This window comes from Sitodiplosis mosellana, unplaced genomic scaffold (genome assembly GCF_009176505.1).
Source record: "Sitodiplosis mosellana isolate CC-2019 unplaced genomic scaffold, AAFC_SMos_1.0 Smas_scaffold_5441, whole genome shotgun sequence".
NCBI lineage: Eukaryota > Metazoa > Arthropoda > Insecta > Diptera > Cecidomyiidae > Sitodiplosis > Sitodiplosis mosellana.
Genome location: NW_022600683.1, coordinates 2,459 through 22,379, shown reverse-complemented (window position 1 = coordinate 22,379; position 19,921 = coordinate 2,459). Strand labels below are relative to the sequence as shown.

The window sequence follows — 19,921 nt, the reverse complement described above, 5'->3', positions numbered from 1 at the left end:
TGCGCACGCATGCGCATGTTTTTCTTTCTCCTCCACAACAACTTTCCCCATGCACATGTGATAATTGTCACGCAATACTTGCTCTCCCTTTTCAATACATTACGCGAATGTTGAAAATAATCGAGTATTCTTTTTCAATAATCGTGTCAATAAATTTGAAAATAAAGTGTCATTTCAAACAAGTGCGAAGCAGACAAATGTTGGACATTATGGTAAGAACAAGATCAATGTCAAAAGAAGTGGATTCATTTTCACTAACCAGTACCTGCTCGTCAAACTCATCGCGAGAAAGGCCGAGTCCTAGCAATTGTTTCAAGAGAATTTTCCAACGCTCGAAAAAACAACCATTGACATTATCGATCGGACCAACTGAAATCAACGAAATTCAACAAATTCCACCTGTGGAAGACCAACCAACACCATCACAAATGGAAGTCCTACTACCGCCATCATCACAAAGGGAACTACAACCACCCAGAACCGGAATTACTAGCAGAGTCTTTGGATTAATCAGTTTCATCTGTGGGAAAATTCCAATCATACTTGGATTGTTTGGTAAGTCGCTGAAATGCAAATTTCAATTTTTTCTTTCATTTTCAAATTTCAATTTTTTCTTTCTTTCAACCTAGTCTTTAGATTAATCAGATTTATCTATGGAAAAATTCCAATCACACTTGGAATGTTTGGTAAGTTGCTGAAAGGCAAATTTCCTTTTTTTCCATCATTTTTCAAATTTCAATTTTTTCTTTCATTTTCAGGTGGCTGTTACGCACTGTATCAGCTCTACGAAACGATGGGAGAAAACGAAAACCAAATGGAGAAATTGGAGGTCGTCGTTCTACGTCGCTCAAAATATGAGCACTAAAGTGGTAAAAAAAATTTATTCAAATATGCATATTTAATTTTTTTTCAATGAGATTTTAATCATTTTTTTTTCTTCCATTTCAGATTGCTGCTACGAGTCGAGAAAACATAAGTCACAATAATACAAACAATAAAATGTTTAATTAAATTGTTAGACCAATGAAAATAAAAAAAATAAAACAGTGCAGTGAAAACAAGGAAAAAAAACTCTGTGTATTTAACTCACTCGCTATTTGACTGATTACATTAAATGTTATTCTCTCTCTCGCTCTATATCTGCCAATGCAAATTGTTTGTATATGTTTTTCGTATTTGCCACCAACTTTTCTACACAGTGTGAGCATTTCAACTGGTGCACAGAACCGAGTGAATTCGCTCACATTTTTTTGTTTCGTTTTCAATGCGCTATTGCTCAGCTCTCTATCTGCCAATGCAAATTGTTTTGCAATGATAAAAAAACAAACAATGTACATTAATTTTTTTTTTTATTCAATCTTTGAACCAGACAATCATATTAATTAAATCAAGGCATAGGGTTCCATATATCGCTGGTGGTGGATGTTGTTGCCGGTGTTTCTCGTTTCACTGTCGTGGTCGATGTTTCCGTTTTCACTATCGTTGTTGTCGATGATTCTGGTTTTACCATCGATGTAGATGTCTCAAGTTTTGTTGTCGATGGCACCACTGTTGTTTTCGATTCTGAATTCAAGGGCATAGGATTCCATATATCGCTGGTGGTGGATGTTGTTGCTGGTGTTTCTGGTTTCACTGTCGTGGTCGATGTTTCCGTTTTCACTGTCGTTGTTGTCGATGATTCTGGTTTTACCGTCGATGTAGATGTTTCTGGTTTTGTTGTTGATGGCACCACCGCTGTTTTCGCTTCTATATTCGCAAAATAAAAACCAACAAAGATACCGAATATCACCAAAAAAATGATTAACACAAAATATCCAATCAATTTTAAAACTCGGAGGAATGAAAAAACATCTCTTCCTCGATCATCGTGATTTATTTGTATTCTCACGTTGTTAAGATTGGGAATGTTCAAATTTATTTTCGTCATTTTCTGTTTAAATGCCAAGAACGAATGAAAAAATATTTTTATCGCTAACGAAAGAAAAAACGTTTGCTTTTCCTTTGCAAAGAAACGCTTGCTTTTCTTTTCAATGCTTACCAAATTTTTATGCTTTTCATGCATCTATTGTTTTCCAGTCCGATTTCCACTCCTGGAATGCCCAATAGACGCATTTGGAAATTTCTTTAGCATCATCCACACTATTGATTGTATTGAATTTACAATCATCGATGCTATTTATAATCACCAATATTTCACCGAAATTCAAATATGTTTTTCGCACCTCATTGAATTTAGCAAACATAGTTTTTACGAATTCACTTCTTGAATCTGCTTCGCGAATTGGAAAACTACTTTCCAATGCTTCCATGAAATCATCCACTCTAATAAAATGATTGTCAACTTTGTGTGAAGGATCTTCATAATAACCTTCCATTTCTGCGAAAATCCCAAGATAAAAAAACTCTCTAAAAAATTTCATTATAACTTGCTCTTGCTCTGGTCAAAGTCATATGAAAACTGAATTGCATTTCTCATGCTCATTGCTAGCCAATCTGGTCAATCTAAGGTTCGAAAAATCCCACATTGGAAATTAATTTAAATATACACAGAACCATTCATATCAAATATAATAAAACACACCACATGTGGTTATCAATAAGAATAGGCAGGTCAATAATCTTTTTTATTGCATGTATATTTAAATTACAAAAAATCATGTCATGCAATTTACAGACCAGACCAGACCAGACCAGGTAATTGATAGACAGCTGTAACCGAAAAGAAAAGCTGTTGTTGTTGTTCAACAGGAACAGGAGTTAAATAAGATGTGATAAGGTTTGCACCCACTAGAGCCATCATGACACCTATTAATTGAATACTCGCATTAATTCCATTTTTCACAAGTCTCACTATCATATTCTTATTCCGTGGAACGTGTGTTGGCATTAGATCGTTAATATTCATTATATCTTGAAAAAAATCGTTTACGCGATGTAGATCTTCCGGGTCGATATTGATAGATATAAATGCTTCATTTTGAAATATTTGAAGCGCAAATATAACCGCGAATAAACAGAATATTATCATTGACACTTTCATTTTAATTTCTATATTGTCTGAATTTACAAAAAAGAGACGTTTGATTCAACTCAACTCTAAACTTGAATTAAAAATAATGCAGAATTCTCAACAAATCAGATGCAATTTTGTTATTTAAAAAAAATTAAACTCGAACACATCTGTTGTGATATTGCTTCTGTTCTGTTTTCAGAGTCTTGATATTTATCGCTCTTCGGTAATCTTTAGAGCAACGATCTTGCTCTCTACAATTCTCGATAGAAATTTATTTTTTCCAATTCATTTTATCATCGCGCTTCTCTCACCTCTCTCTCTCTCTCGCTTTGTTTCATTATCGATTTTCAGCATTCAGATCAGAATGCTTTACTTCGAATAAGACCGAATTGAGCAAAGAAATGATTGTTTTGTGAGCTCTGTGCAACTGTGCATCGACAATTGTCTAGTCCATGGACCGTAGCCTATATAATACACATTTGGACGTAGCGTTCGCAACAATCAAATCACATTTGAAGCGTCAATTTTCTTTGCTTTACACACATGGGCAACTTATGGTACTTCTTTCATGTTTCATGCAAATTGCAGATTTAGAGTCTAGCAAACTTGCCAGGTAATGACAAACACGAAGGCGGTTATCAAACCAAACTTCCGAAACTTCTGAGGGCAGCATTTTTATTCTGGGGCGGCAAAATTGCAATGGATTTCATATTTTTCTCTTCAAAAATTTTTTTTTCGGGCGGCATTTTGACAATTTACCTCGTATAGCACAAAACCTTTGCATGCCACCGGTTTTATTTCCAAAGAATCAAATATATTGATGTTCACTTGACATGAACTATGAAAATTGGACTATTCAGAAATGTTCGAGTTAATGTACTCATTTCACATGATATGTGAAAATATTCCCACGCATTCATTTTTTAATATCCTCACGCAATTTCAACGAATCTATCGCGAGTTTTGGCTTTACTTGGAAAAGTTAAAACTGATTCTTTCATTGTCTTGTTCTCAGCAGTTTCATTGACAGCAAAGTGAAAGTGAAAGTGAACTTAATACAAAAATGAGTGAAATAATTAAAAAAATTGAATTTTTCCATAGTTTAGAATTGAATCCTGTTTCAGAAATAGAGTATCAAAGATGGAAAATAGAAAAAATAGAAAAGCAGCAACCATGTCGGCGTGTATTAAGACCTCGTAAAAAGAAAAAACAATGCTGCCAAATGTGTGATTTTTAAATTAATTTTTTGATTTGCAAGTTCATAGAGTTCATAGAGTTCATAGTTTGATTTTTTCTTGGAATTATGTTCGGTTATCATACATGAATTGTGATTATTTTTATTTCTCAGTCCCTCGGTAACATATATATAAAGCGGTTAAACAAATCAAAAACACTTTGATTCAATGTGCAGTTAGTTTCAATTTGTTGTCGCTCTTGATCATTCGTGTTCGTGTTTTTAAGACTCATTTCAAAATTGTGCTTGTGCTTCTAAAAATGTATAAATCGTTTGTGTCGATTTTAAATTTGGTTAAAGTTGAAAGCTTAACCACATCAGATTTTTTTTTTATTATAAACACAAAATTCACACCTATTCTGTTATTGTTTTTCGCAACATTGTTGACAACAATGGACATACTACGAACATCGATTGATTGTTATCCTGATTCGAGCGGAAATGGACGGAAGGCGATTATGGATAATTTTTGCTGGTCCTTCGGAACATACACATGCAAAAACCAAACAAACAACTGCTTCAACCCATCGGAAGAGAATAAAGTGTATCAACGATACTACCAATGGATTTCTCTGTTGTTTGTTCTGGGAGCATGTGTGTTGCATACACCAGCCTATCTGTGGACACAACTTGAAGGAGGATTAATGCATAAGATATGCACTGAAATTGGTACGATCAAATTTTCAATATAATTGAACAATATTAAAAAAAAATAAAATTTTTCCATGAAATAGATGAAATAGATTCAACCTTTAAAGAGGAAACATGGAATCGCAAGAAGAAACAGATCATGGCATATTTTCGCAGCAAATATGTAGATCGTTTACACATGAAGTATGTGCAATATTTCATTGCACTCAACATACTTTGCAGTGTTTTAATCGTGAGTATTCTTCAGAAAATTAAAATATTTACAAAAATTTTATTTTTTTTTATATCTAACAAATGTTTTCTTTATTTTCAGCTCCTCAATATTATGACATTGAACATCATCATACCAGGATTTTGGAATCACTACCATCAGGCGATTTTGGCTCTGGTGACAGGGGACTCAAAAATGTGGATGTTCCACAGTGAACTTATATTTCCGAGATTAGCAAAATGTTCTTTCGAACCTTATGGTCCATCCGGTTCGAATCAACAATTAGATGCACTTTGTTTACTATCATTAAATGTAGTAAACCAAAAAATATTTATTATTGTATGGATATGGTACATTCTTCAAATGACCATATCCATTTTGAATTTACTTCATTGGATTTTAATAACAACTAGTAAAAAAGCACGTATTTATATTTTATGTGAAAAAACTATGAAAAGTATTTCACATAAAGTAATATTAGATGCTTCATGCGAAGCACATTTAGGACATTTCTTTGTGCTAAATCAAATTGCTAGGAATACTAGCCCAGACACATTTGTTGAATTGATGTCTGAATTAGCAAATCAAAATGTCAATATGGATGATTTGGATGAAACGACTTAAACAACAACAACAAAAATAACAGGCACGCTACTGAACTAAAAGGTCTATCTCCGTATCAACCAAAAAAATGTAATTGTCATTGTCACTCACCCTCACCCTCACACTTGCAAATGCAATTTAAAATAAAAAACTAGACAATTCAATTTATTCTTGTTTCACAAATTTTATTTAAGAATTTCTATTTCAAATATACATGTTTCAAAACAAAACCAGAATTGTTTTTTTTTATTTGGTAGTTCCAAAGGGATTTCTTATATCATCAGATTCTGTTTGAGTTGGATGGGTTGTAGTTGTAGTTGTATCTATTTGATTCATAGGAAATGAAACATGTCGAGCTCCTAATCCACCAACAGCAGCACCGATAGCAGATCCAACAAATGCAGCCGATCCATATTGAAGCGCTATGTTTCTCATTCGGGCAAATACTCCATGTCTTCTTGGATCCAACCGCTCACCATGTGTCTCAGCGATCGGATCAATCAAAGCTGCAGAACCACCAAAACGAACGTTCTTTGTCGATTCTCTTTCCATGAAAGGTTTCTCTTGACGATGATGATGAAAATCCGTCTCTGGTTGAATCGCTGATGATGTACTTGCTATTGGTTCCAATGATTCAAGTTCAATGTTGCGCAATCCTCCCATAGATTGTGTTCTTCTAACTTTAACAACAGTCGATGATGATAATGTTGATTCGACTTCAATGATTTGCAGAATTACGATGGTAATAAGCACAAGTGTAAATATACACTTTAGTACCATATTTATAACACAAAAATAAATTTCACAATGTTACACTTTTTAACAAACCGAAAATGCGATGATGTGCTGATCAAAATGCAACTGATTGTTGAAATTCAAATTGAACCGATTTCCATTTATATTATTATTTCTAGGTCACGCAACTCATTTAGAATTGTTTTTATCTGCTGCATGCGTGCCTTATCATCAAACTTGTGTGATGATGCTAATACTAGTATTCTTAAAATAGCACAAAGCGTATTCGGGTCATGTTTTTGATGCTGCTGTTGTTGTTGTTGTTGTTCAATTGATGTAGAATGAGTTTTATATTCATTCCCGGTTGTTATCATGAGAGGTTTCATTGCATGATTCAAATCATCTTCATTTTCAAGACGATTCGTATATGCTTTTTTAAATTTATTTCTGATAACATTTCGCGTCACAGTTAATTTTGACTTACTATCCTGATTCATTATTCTCGATTGATTTTATCAATATTCTCTTATTCAATTTATTTAAAAATAAATTCGCGTATCCGTATCCACAACTCTTTATATATGAATTTGCAGATATTCATTGAAATTTTTTCGATAGCGACCAGAGTTATTTTCATTTTCGGGAGAAATACAAACGAAACCAAAAGGTGCGCGCCAGCATTCCAAACAAAGCTCTCGAAATTGCTCAAACTTCATATCAGCATTTACACCGAAATCATTGTAAACATGCTTTAAATTAAGGTCATCTTGTCTGAATAGAATGACGAAATTGCAATTATCTCGAATAAGATGCTTGTTAAGTTTAGTGTAACTCTGAACGATGTAAATCACATCGAGGTCACGATGTCGTCCGAGTGTGAAAATATCACGCACCGTTGTTTTATTTATGTCATGATCATTAATCACATCATCAAATACAATGAGAGAATTTTTTTTCATCTGATTAGTTTCGATGACATTTTCAGATGCGGTGAAAGTATAGCAACCAATCTCTTTAATCGATCGCAACATTTCACACAAGTATTTGTATTTACTTTGATCTAATGTTTTACTATACAAGTATAAATTCTCAAATTTCAATCCATGTTCGCTCTCAATCAAACTGATGAGAACATTCGTTTTACCTCCGCCAGAGGGTCCTAAGGAATAGTAATACATCAAATAAATATGTGTGGTATTTTGTTTACTATACTACCTACTACTACAACTAACCTGCTATGATGCAACGTAAATTGTTCGGGAAAAGTTCACTATGACGCTTCGTTTTAGATGATTTTAGAGATGTGCGTTCATCCATATTCACAATGGGAATATCGATTGGTTGTTTAGTGAAACGCATCTTGATGATGAATGAACGCTTTTTATATAAAAGACGACAATTTATTTTAAACTTTAACACTCTTATCGAAAGAACTCTGAAAAAATGTCGTCTAACAACAAATTAGGTTTCATCGATCGTATGCTAGAAAAGCTTCCTGAAATACACATTAGAGGTTACAATTACTGCGGACCGAATACCAATTTGACTGCTCATTTCACGCACAATGACGTTGGTATAAACAAATTAGATTGTGCATGCATGGAGCATGACATAGCTTATGCAGAGAGCAAAGATCTAAATTCCCGATGTATAGCAGATAAAGTACTAATATTGAGCGCAATTAGACGTATATATGCGAAAGATTCGCAAATCGGTGAACGCTTCGTTGCTTTACTTATATCATGGTTAATTAGTGTTAAATTATTTCTTTGCAAAATAGAATTGGGTATCGATTGTGTTCGATTGTATTTTGGGAAGAAATTCCCGAACAAAAAACAAGGCGAAAACATATAAAGATAAATGTCTCATGTTAATAACAGTTCAGTTGTTGCTATGACATCGTTGCATACAATTACTTTTTCCAATACCTCATCTGTGCTTCAATGTTATTTTTTACCTGAAATCATACTCGATGAGGGTTATGATTATAGCTGCGCGTTTCTCGATTTAATTATCAAAACCAAAGACAATGCGGGTTTGACAAAAATTGCTGAATCAGATGTTGTACGCATTAATTGTGATATAATTTCTGGTTCGTATATAAATGGGGAGCGACGACATACAATTCATCAGTTTGCTACTAGTACATCGTATATGAAAGGTCAAATACTGGTGGATAGTCCGAAAAATCTCAACTATTTTCCGATTAAATCCAAAAATTTGCACTCCATTCAGATTTCCATTGTTGATATCAACAATAAATTGTTAGATGTTCACAATGCTGATGTCATCTGTCGAATAAATATCCAGAGAGAACCAACATCATCTAAAAAAAGTACTTTAACATGTTAATCTACCATCACCGCCATAGCACTGACACTAATCCGAATATGAACTCGAAAGGTTTAACAAGTGAAAAAAAAAGTAGGAAAAAAGCTCATAAAAGTGGAAGAAAAAGCATGAAAAAAACCTATAAAAATGCACGTAAAGGAAAAAAGTCTCCTTATTCGAAGGGAAGCATTGTGGGAGAAGGATCAAAAAAATCAAAAGTACCAAGAAAAAAGAAACAAATTTCAAAGAAAAACGTGAAATTTTTGGAAGGACTTGGACTTAAATTGAAACAAAAACGTTGAATATAAACATAGATTTCAACAATGTTGAATATCACAGCAAATGCTGCTCAAGATGTTTCAATTATAAAAAAGGAATTTCACACATACACACCGTATACTAATTCTCTTGGTGAATCTGAAGAGATTCGTATCACCATCCAAAATCATGACTTATGTTTACTACCATGTGTTTACTACCTTTGTTCTTGCTAGATATTTATTAAGAAATATCTTCATAGTGATTCTTCTTGATTCACCAATATCTTGCAATAAGCGATAAATAGGGAGCACCTTTTCATATACCCTTTCAAAATCTGACCAAATATTATATTCATTGTCGTAGATATATTTCAACTGAAACATCCAGTCACTAACTGTGATTCTTTCACCATCGAAAAGGTTTCTTTTATCAGCCTCTTCTTTGAGTTTTTTATTAAAATTTTCAAAATTGTTCATGATTTAGTTTCACACTTCACTTATTTCAAACAAAAGCACTTGTAACAAAAATTTGAATGTTTAAATTTACATTTTTTTACTTGCACGCAACAGGATGAAATGTACATATTCAACCATAGGTAGTTCATTTTCCATGTGCGGAAAGTTGTTGTGGAGGAGAAAGAAAAACATGCGCATGCGTGCGCACTCGATGCAATGATGGGGAAATATCTTTTTCCCTCACGCATGTGAATATTTTTTGATTCTTACTTCTCTCTTCTCCCCTCGATGCATTTTGTACTGAATGGAACCCCCCTTTGATACCTATGTGTGGACGAAATGTACATATTAACGCTACTTGCATTTCCAAGATATGATCCACGGAAAATAGAATTTTATTTCAACGAAACGGATTCAGTGTGGGTCGACTCATTGCATATGGAAAAAATGGATTTTAATTTTGGATATTTGAATGAACTGGACGCTAAAGCACTTGAAATCACTTACGGCAATTCAAATTTTACATTTTTGATCATTTTACCGAACAACCGAACAGGATTAACTGAATTAGAGTCCCGATTGAAGAACTATGATATTGCAACAGTTTTTGATCAAATGCAAATTACGAAAATCAATGTTAAAATTCCGAAATTCAAAGCAGAAACTGAAATTCGTATGAATGACATACTGATAAATGTACGTATTGAAATGCCTTCATATTTTTACCGATATTTGGAATCAAACCGATATTAGTTAGCTTTTTCATTTAGTTGGGAATAGGTGATATGTTTAAAAAAACGGCTGATTTAAGTGGTCTACTTGATGCAACGGAACCACTTTATATCAGTGATGTAATCCATAAGGCGTTCATTGAGATAAATGAAGAATGCACCGAAGGTGCTGCAGCTGGAGGTAATTTTTATTCACATTTTGCCCGTACTGCAAAAAGAGAGAGAAATCATCTTGCTTCAGCAAAAATATGGAACATGTCAAGCATTACAATATAATATTCCTGAGACACCGAAAATATATGTATATAAATTTTTTTAATTTAAAGGGGGTGTTGCGCGGTCTAAAAGTGGAGTACAAGCAACGTTTTATGCTGATCATCCGTTTGTCTATTACGTTTGGGATTAAGAGAACAAAATTCCAATCCTGAGTGGTCACATCAAAAAGTTCCAATAAACATGTAAAATCATATCATTTGTCTGTAGTTGTAAAGGCAGAACTAAATGCGCATAAGTAAATCAAAATACTTGTGTGCTAAATGCAAGTATAAAACAGATTATTTTATAAAGTGCTTGGTTATTGTGCATGTGAGCTATGCAATGAAATTGTGTTTCAGTTTCAACACGCTCTCCTCACAATTTCACAATTATGAAATACAAACAATAAAATTCGATTTATTTACGTTGAGATACGAATATTCTTTTTTTGGATTATTACTGGACAATGCATGATTTTCGTTAGAATTAGGAAACTCCACAAACAATCATTTTCAATGCCAAACAAAAAAAATTAAAAACCTCGAATTTCGTTGATAGTAGCTGTTCCATTTTTCTTTTGTACTTGTCACGGAAACACTACCGATCCTCATTGCGATTTGCGTTTCGGCTTTCGTATTCACGTCTGATCGTCCTCTTCAATGCTTGAAAGGTGTAGAATTTGACAAAAATTGAAATAAATTTGACGAACTGGGAGATAAATTTGACAATTCGTAAAATAAAATCATAGAATTTTCACGGGGACGCTCCATCTTTAACTTCATCCGTTTATCGTTTTCGTTTATTCAACTTCGATTCATTATTCAACCCTTCGGTTGGTCGTTTGATTGGGCTTAGTACTACGAACAATGACAATGTGTTAAGGCTTTTTTCGGCTCAACATCAATAGCCGGAAAATTTTCACGGGGACTAAAAATGTCTCACGTCCTCATTCTAAAAATGAATTAATTTCATCAAATAGAAAAAACATTCGAAACAAATTCTATACGTGAAATAAACGAATATTCTGGTGTGGAGAAGAGACACAAAATGCAATGGTTAAAAAAAACACAATCTCACACTCAGTAATACATGTAAACAGTGTGATTGTTTTTTATACTTGCCCACGAACGGAATCGTTTTTTGAGCGCGTGAATCGAGCGAAGAAAGAGAGTGAGAGAAATTAGTCAGAACGTTTGTATGTGACACAGTTAAAATGATAGTTCATCGCTATTGAGTGCGAAAGAGGAAATAATACATAACACCGCACACACTAAAATGCCCATCTGTATTGTATTCACGATAAGAAATGCTTGTATGTGCTATAGTTGAAACGCTAGGTTGCCTCTTTTGAGTGTGGAAGAGAAAAATAGATGGCACATGAAGCAGTGAAATATCGACTAAGAAACGCTCATCTGTTTTTTGTATTCACGGAAGGAATGCGCAAAAATGAATTTTTCAAACGGTTAAAACTGAATTTAAATTGATGAAAATATTTTATAAAAATATTTGCATTTAGACTTAGAAAAATCTTTATACTTACTTTGTTGTCAAATAATGAATTGTTGTCGTACTCAACCGACTCTACAGCTTTGCTAATGACACAAACACTATTTAAAAGTGTAGAGAAATATAAAATCGACTGAACTTATTTGAAAATAGTTGACGTTTTATTTATTATCACCTTTACAAGTTGTTTCATAACAACAATTATAGATAAAAAATATGAGTTTTTGTCATTTTTTAGAAAAGGTATTATCTTTTCGTTCACAATTTTAATTGATGGCCTCCAATATTGCATGACATTTTTTAGAAATATAATGCAACTTTTGATAATGTTTATTAGGGTTTCTATTATGACGGTAGGCTTCTGATTTGAATCCTCATCCAGGCTGGAATTTGAAAACTGTAAAAAAAGACAAACAATTGAATTTAAAATTTTTGACTATTAAAATAGATTTTCGATGGAACACTTAAAAATATTTCTATTTGTCCTTACCATTTCATATTGTGCCATAATCCAATGATAGTAATTGTTTACTTTAGTATTAACTTGAGGCCATGCCTTATCTTCCGAGCCTATTCCCCACGAGATTATTCCCACACATACTACGTCTTGAACATCACTCTTGTAAAATAAACAACCTGCAATTAAAAAATATGTATATTACTTAAAAGTTCATAAATGAAAAAAATCAGATTTATTTGGAATGACTTTTACTCTATAACTGACCTCCAGAATCGCCTTGTGCTGTGTATTTTTTTAAAACATTTCCATCACATGTACTATTTTCGGTTACGTCGTCATCATCAATAGTTGCGGCGTATACGCTATGACAGTAGTTCCAATCAACAAGAGGTGTCTCAAGAGAGTGCAGGCAACACCTATATTTGTTATATTCACAGGCCCCAAAACCACTAGCATGGAAAGTTTTTCCGTATTTTGTGTAAATTAGTTCATCTGACGGGTTCGCGATGCGTATAAATCCTATTTCATCATTAAATATTAGGTGTTCTTCAAGGAATAGTACGGCTATATCGCCGTACAGTACAGTCATTCGGTTATTTTAAGTAGTATAAAAATGCCAGTTCTAAAACATAGGAAAATAACATTAGAGCCGATTCTAAAACAAAGCAATTTGCTGTTTTTAATCGGCACTAATGTTATTTCCTATGTTTTAAAATTGGCCAACGTTAAATACCAACCAGCAGCATCGTTGGTTGTCGTCGTCGTTGTCGTACGCGTGCCACATATTTCGGTGTGCGTGTGTGTAGTATTATGAACGAGGGGAGAGATATGAACGAACGAACGAGAGAAAGTGCAGTATATAAGTAGTATAAAAATGCCGGTTCTGGAACATAGGAAAAACGTGTGTGTTAGAGTGAGAGCGAAACATATGGGAAGAATATGTGTGCGAGAGCGAGAACGAAAAACAAGAGAGTGTCTCGCTGTGTGGCACGCGACCGAGTCTGAATGAGAATGAGAACGAGAAACGAAAGACGAGCAAATCTTCTCTCTCCCCTCCCTATGTTAGCTAAAAAACGATACAAAGAGGCTAAATGTCTTTCTCAATGTGTATTATGGGTTATTACAAAAGCATACTAAAACGTAACAAATTCGTACTAAATATAACCAAATTCGTACTAAATGTATACAAATTCATACCAAATATATACAAATTCATACCAAAATATTAACAATTTCTTACTAAATAATTACTAATTTCATACTAAAAAATACAAAATACATACCAAAAACCAACCAAATTCGTACTAAACCAAATGCCAAATCCTTACCAAAATATGACAATTTCAAACCAAAAATATACAAAACCTTACCAAAAAAATTAATTGAAATTGAATAAAAATTGCAATGGAATACGCATACAAATTGAATGAAACATTTTATGCGGACAAAATGTGTGTGCAACCCAATAAATTGCTGTTTATTCGCTGTATATCTATTTGTTCAGTAAATTGAAGTTATTTAATTGAATTCCTAAGAAGATCGAATTCGTTTGCGAAAGAGAATAAATAAACAAAAAGTACCATTTATAACAACGGTTATATTTAGTACGAATTTGTTACGTTTTAGTATGCTTTTGTAATAACCCGCACAGCAAAACATTTGAGTGTAAAGTATACTCTTGAGTTAGGTTAATATAGCGGTTTCAACTATTTTAGGAGAATTTACACCGAATTTTGGGTAAAATGAGTTGTTTTCTATGCGTCTGTCCGAATGGCTACTGTTCATGTACGCACTAATACATTGGCACGCACTGGTGCCGAGTCTGTGAGCTTGTATGTATTGTAAATTTTGTACTCAACGGGTTATACAATATATACAAACTCACAGACTCGGCACCAGTGCATGCCAATGTATTAGTGCATACATGAACAGTAGCCATTCGGACAGACGCATAGAAAACAACTCATTTTACCCAAAATTCGGTGTAAATTCTCCTAAAATAGTTGAAACCGCTATATTAACCTAACTCAAGGGTACACTTTACACTCAAATATTTTGCTGTGCGTGTATTATTATACTGTCAGTAGTAGGAAAATGGGGATTCGTCAGCAACTCTTGCGTCAACCGCATGGTTGACGCAAGGCTGGCGCAAGGTCCTTGCGTCATCCATACAGTAGCAGTGGAAGCGCGTGCGTCAGCGAAGCCCATACACCGTACATCATTCACTCACTCGCTCACTCACGCATTCAATCGTTTGCTCGATTGTATACTACATCTCTCTCTCTCTCCCTCTCTCTCACTCTCTCTCTCTCTCTCTCTCTCTCTCTCTCTCTCTCACACACGGAAAAGATAATACTCATTCACTTTTACATTCACACACAAAAAAAACCCCAAACATACTTTTTTTTCATACGAATCAAAACAAACGAGCTTTGAATGCATATGATTGTATGTGAAATGGCATATAAATGAATTGAACCGGTCTACCTTTATATCGGCTATAGCCGAGACGATAGAACGGCTGACTCACACACCCATGATTGAGAGTTCAAAACTCTGAATGAAAATTATTTTTTTTTCTGTCTCTCAAATGAATGGGCAAGCGGAATAATGAAACGTAATTCTGTTTTTAAATGAAGTGCCTCTGAGAAAAATTTTCAGTAAAAAAGCCCCACAAAAATATTGTCTGAATAAGATTTTCATACAAATTTTTATCAGACAATATTTTTGTGGGGCTTTTTTACTGAAAAATTTTCTCAGAGGCACTTCATTTGAAAACAGAATTACGTTTCATTATTCCGCTTGCCCATTCAAATCGAATCATGTACAATGCAAATCGAACAAAACATATATAAATTCGATTAAGTAATGATCATAGTGTGCGTGATTTTTTTCACTTCAAAGAAAAAATATACACAGCTGAAAATTTCTGAAAAACTAAAAAAAAACAAATTATGAATAAAATTTATTCAATTTTCAATGCAAAATATTTTGGATGATTCCTTCGACCAATTTTATTTTCTCCCATAAATCGTTTCAAAAGTAGAAAATTGTTTTTATAAATACAACACTGGAAAATTTTGATACATTTAATTTTTTTTAACCATAGAACTATGTAGCTATGTTTGATTATCTGAATAAATTCGAATATAAATAGTTAATATTAGTCTATATGTCTAACTGTAAGTGGTGATCTGCATGTGCGAAATCATCTTTTTGTTTTTGTTGTTGTTGTTTTTGCATGTCAAATATAAATATTTATAATAAAAATTGTTATTATCATCATCAATTTTTAAATTCATTTTTTTTAATGAAATGTAATAACTGGCGGATTATCTCGAAGTTGCCAGTGTCGACCTTTGTTGGTCGAATTGACATATCTTTCATATTTCACGCACCTTCCGTGGCCGAAAGGCAAACTAAATGCTGTGCATTTTTGCTTGTATCCGAAGTAGGCGCATTGTGGTACACTAAATTTGAATGTAAAATCTATTACGTTCTTTACAATTCCGTATGTATTTTTTAAACATTCAAAGAATGAATTGTCACATGAACAATCACTTAGAGTATATCTCGAAGGATTTTCTAAACCTCTCTGAAACGCATGTGGTTGCCAGGTAGTTAAACATTCGTCGTGGGTTTTGCAGCACTGATCGATGTAACCAAAATAACCCAATTCCCCACTTACGCTCACATTTCCCGGACCGCAAAAGTTCAAAACTGTAAGAGTAAACGAAGTGGTAAAAAATTTATTTTGACATTCGGATGTGTGGCAAAATTCTGCGATTAGTAATACTAAGAAAAAACACTTACTCTTGGGTATTGGTTGTTGTAACATTTCTTCATTACAGTCCAATTGGGTGAAACCTTCGGCCATCATCAATACAAAGCACAAAAACAATAACTTTGAAGAACACATTACTTAACTCACAATACGACTAGACTGATAGAAAGTGATATGACTATAACTTATAGTCTTTAAGTAATGAGACTGTATTTAAACGATTTGTCTGGCCTTCATTAAGCTCATTCTTACACGTGCCGCATTTTCGAATGACGAACAAAATTGTTCACGTATTGCAAATGCGAAATAAACATTTCTAATTACCCGACTAAGTGCAATATTAGCCGTTGTTCATTTTGCTGCTTGGATTTATAATATATATTTGTATTCATTCAGTGATTTGATACAGTTTGTTTTTGACAATGACGATGAATAGTCATATTTTTGTAAAAGTTTTTTTAATGTGCGGTGCATTGTGCTGTGCGTATGCATATCCTAGTGCAGATAACTGCAAATGCAGTAAGTTTATGTTTTTTTTTCCTTTTTTTACTGTGTTTTCAACTTGCAATACTGCGTATCAAAAATTGCATTTTTGCGCTAAATAAATGCATTTCACCATAAAAACTTAAACTAACAATAGAAACCGTACGAATTTTTACTTGGTACTTTTGTACCAGGCGGATTTTTTTTCTTAAAAAAAAATTCGATAGTAATTATCAAACAGACAGTTCACAATTTATAAATTGTGTTGAATTAGCATATTAGAAAAGCTGACGGACGTTGTGTGAAAATAATGACAAAGAGAAAACAATAAAACGCGACTTGTTCGCTTGAGCTCTAACTCGTGAATGAATATGAAATGTGTTTATTCAATTACTTAATAGCTACGCAGTATGTATGTGTTTTTCTAACATCCTCTCTTGATCTTAATTTTTCAAAATGTGATCACCAACAAAAAATACAAGGCGTGTTAACTATTGCTATTAAGTTGCTGATGGCGATTGCTGTTAAGCTGCTGATGGGGCCGCCTGGTTCACACAATTACCACGGCAGTTGCAATGACGTCTTCCTCTTCTTTGTTGAGCGCGATATAGAAATATGAGCATTTCCATCGTTTTAATGAAGCTGATGATTATGATGCCAATCGATGTCACGTTCGAATTGTCCACCAGATTTACAATATTCTGGCTGCCGATGTCCATGGCCTGCTGGTTGTCATTTTTCGATTCAGATCCTCCCATCGTCTCGTTCAGCGTTTCGTCTTAGCGTGTTATCGTGTTGAGGTACTGCGAATAACTGTTGATTTCGGTAATAATTGTCTCTCTTATATACTATTACAATTTGTCCATTTTCATTACAAAAAGAATATGTGTTGAGGTTCCAAAAATTTTCACATTTTTCAACGCGTGACAACTGTAGTTATTCGATATGATTAATTGCTAAAATTTTGAAATAAATGAATACCTTGCGGAATCCTGCGGAAATTGAAAAAATATAAGAGCAAACAAAAGAAATATGCATTAGTATAAAAAAAAATTATATGCAAATGATGAATAATAAAAATAATGCGCTTATTCGGTCAAACCCATTTCGCGTGCGCAAAACTTAGTTTTTTCTCCTGTTACCGCTTTTGTTAACGAATCAGCGACTTGTTTGTCGGTCGACACGTGTGTCAGCCTGATGACTTTTTCTTTCAATTGATATCGGATGTGGTGGTGCCGAATATCTATATGTTTGGTGCGTGGTCGATATGCTGTGATCGATGCCAAATCTATAGCACTCTGGTTATCGCAATAAATTTGAATTGGTGTCACTATGCTGCCAACTTCTTTGGATAGTTGAGCTGTCCATATAATTTCACGCACGGTCGAAGACATGGCAATGTACTCGGCCTCCGTGCTCGATAGTGCAACAATAGGCTGTTTTTTGCTCATCCATGAAATCGCACCACCCGACATTCTTAACACGTATCCTGTGCGTGATTTACGATCATCCAATTCCGAGCCCCAGTCTGCATCACAAAATGCATGCAGTGATGTTTCACCATCTCTGCTGAAACGCAATTTCATGTTTGCCGTCCCCCTTAGATAACGCAAAATTCGTTTAACGGCAATCCAATGCTCTTCAGCATGATTGGCATTATATCGACTTACATCACTCGTCGCAAAAGCCAAATCTGGTCGAGTTGCATTGGCCAAGTATAGCAAAGAGCCCACCACTTCTTGGTATGGCACTTTTCCAACGATGCTATTCTCATCAGAAATCATGTTTTGGGATAGTTTCTGACTCATATCACTCGGTGAAACACTTGCCTTCGACGATGCCATTCCAAACTTTTGAAGAATGGATCTAGCGTATTGACTTTGGTCAATTTCAATGAAATCTTTGCCCTGATTAATGTTCATGCCAAGACAGTTCCTAGCCAGGCCGATTTCCTTCATGCGAAATTTTTGATGTAGTCGTTTCTTTATTTCGTTCAATTTTGCGTCATCTAGATAAAAAATGAGAAAGTCATCAACATATATGGCTATAATCAAATTAGGCATAATATAGATGCATGGGTCACATTGACTCTTTACAAATCCTATATCGATCAAAAACTCGTCCAGTTTTTGATTCCACTGTCTGCCCGCTTGTTTTAATCCATATACAGCTCTGTTGAGTTTGCAGACTCGATTTGAGCCATCTCCAAAGCCCTCAGGTTGCATCATAAATATATCTTCTTCCAAATCTCCCTGTAAAAAGGCAGTAATGGCGTCCATTTGAAAGATTCTCATTTTTCTTTGTACGGCCAAGGCAATCAAAAATCGAATTGAGTTGTATCGGACTACTGGCGCAAACGTTTCGTTATAGTCGATACCGTATTGTTGGCTGCATCCTTTAGCCATCAATCTCGCTTTGTAACGCACGGGCTCATTCTTTTCGTTTGTTTTCAGCTTGAAAACCCACTTCGCCTTTATGATTTTTCTGTCAGGTGGCAAATCGACTAAGGTCCAAGTCTGGTTAAGTTGATGTGCTCTTATTTCTTCGTTCATGGCACTTTTCCACTCGTCGGCATGAGAGCCATCAAGTGCTTCCTTAACCGTTGTTGGATCTGTTGAAAAGAGTGCTAAATGCGTTACTTGAAATGGTCTCACCATATTTTTGTTTCTTGCGCTTCGCCTTGGTGTTCCACCTGTATCCACCCTTGCTCTTGTTGTGTAGTCCCCATCTGATTCCCTATCATCAATTGTTGACTCATTTTCGATCATTGTTTCATTGCCCATCGATGGCTCATTGACTATCGTCTTATCCATTTGAATGGGTGATGCATTGGGTGTATTGAATTCCACCGAATCTTCGACCGATGCATCGTTGTCATTCGATTGGATGGTCTCGTTGCTTGCTTCGTTGCTCAAAGAATTTTCAGCAGGATTACTGTTTACATTCCTCTCTTCAACTTGGTCATTTTTAACGTCTCCAACATCGAATTTAACTGTCGAAGAAAGTGATTCAAAAAATTTCACGTCACGACTGACAATTACCTTTGAGGATTTTGGATCGAAACATCTGAATCCCTTCTTATGGTCGTCATAATCCAGAAAAATCATTTCTTGTGCCTTCTCCTGCCATTTGGAACGCTTCTCTTTCGGGGTGTGGACTGTTTTTAACATAACGCTTGCGTTGGCTATGTTGAAAGAACTGTAATTAG

The 19,921-nt window shown here is 34.4% G+C and overlaps 3 protein-coding genes across 5 annotated transcripts; 2 read left to right on the top strand and 1 right to left on the bottom strand.

The window, feature by feature from the left end:
• On the top strand, positions 1 to 9,018 carry LOC129572730 (innexin inx4-like). Of its 3 annotated transcripts, XM_055452767.1 has the most exons (7): positions 7 to 212; positions 293 to 555; positions 630 to 686; positions 759 to 869; positions 949 to 4,916; positions 4,982 to 5,130; positions 5,212 to 9,018. In XM_055452767.1, exons 5-7 carry the CDS (start codon positions 4,508 to 4,510, stop codon positions 5,731 to 5,733), a joined length of 1,080 nt encoding a protein of 359 aa, XP_055308742.1. In that variant the 5' UTR covers positions 7 to 212; positions 293 to 555; positions 630 to 686; positions 759 to 869; positions 949 to 4,507; the 3' UTR covers positions 5,734 to 9,018. The 3 variants fall into 3 exon arrangements, with proteins under 3 accessions (XP_055308740.1, XP_055308742.1, XP_055308741.1); XM_055452765.1 differs by having other exon boundaries at positions 1 to 555; XM_055452766.1 differs by lacking the exons at positions 7 to 212; positions 293 to 555; positions 630 to 686; positions 759 to 869 and having other exon boundaries at positions 4,320 to 4,916; positions 4,991 to 5,130.
• Positions 1,388 to 2,905, bottom strand: LOC129572732 (uncharacterized). Its single transcript, XM_055452770.1, has 2 exons — positions 2,677 to 2,905; positions 1,388 to 1,746 (listed from the first exon to the last, which is right to left on the bottom strand). Exons 1-2 carry the CDS (start codon positions 2,903 to 2,905, stop codon positions 1,388 to 1,390), a joined length of 588 nt encoding a protein of 195 aa, XP_055308745.1.
• Positions 9,019 to 9,629: 611 nt separating the features above from the next.
• On the top strand, positions 9,630 to 10,512 carry LOC129572731 (leukocyte elastase inhibitor-like). Its single transcript, XM_055452768.1, has 2 exons — positions 9,630 to 10,190; positions 10,265 to 10,512. The coding sequence occupies exons 1-2, from the start codon at positions 9,834 to 9,836 to the stop codon at positions 10,499 to 10,501; spliced, it is 594 nt and encodes a 197-aa protein (XP_055308743.1). The 5' UTR covers positions 9,630 to 9,833; the 3' UTR covers positions 10,502 to 10,512.
• Positions 10,513 to 19,921: the final 9,409 nt, after the last annotated feature.

Excerpts from the sequence above, each read along its gene's own strand:
- LOC129572732 (XM_055452770.1), bottom strand. The coding sequence starts at position 2,905 with ATGAATATTAACGATCTAATGCCAACACACGTTCCACGGAATAAGAAT. Across the intron at positions 1,747-2,676 it reads ACCTGGTCTGGTCTGGTCTG|AAGCGAAAACAGCGGTGGTG; the intron begins GTCTGTAAATTG and ends TTGCGAATATAG.
- LOC129572730 (XM_055452765.1), top strand. The coding sequence starts at position 4,508 with ATGTATAAATCGTTTGTGTCGATTTTAAATTTGGTTAAAGTTGAAAGC. Across the intron at positions 4,917-4,981 it reads TAAGATATGCACTGAAATTG|ATGAAATAGATTCAACCTTT; the intron begins GTACGATCAAAT and ends TCCATGAAATAG. Across the intron at positions 5,131-5,211 it reads TACTTTGCAGTGTTTTAATC|CTCCTCAATATTATGACATT; the intron begins GTGAGTATTCTT and ends CTTTATTTTCAG.
- LOC129572731 (XM_055452768.1), top strand. The coding sequence starts at position 9,834 with ATGTACATATTAACGCTACTTGCATTTCCAAGATATGATCCACGGAAA. Across the intron at positions 10,191-10,264 it reads TGAATGACATACTGATAAAT|TTGGGAATAGGTGATATGTT; the intron begins GTACGTATTGAA and ends TTTTTCATTTAG.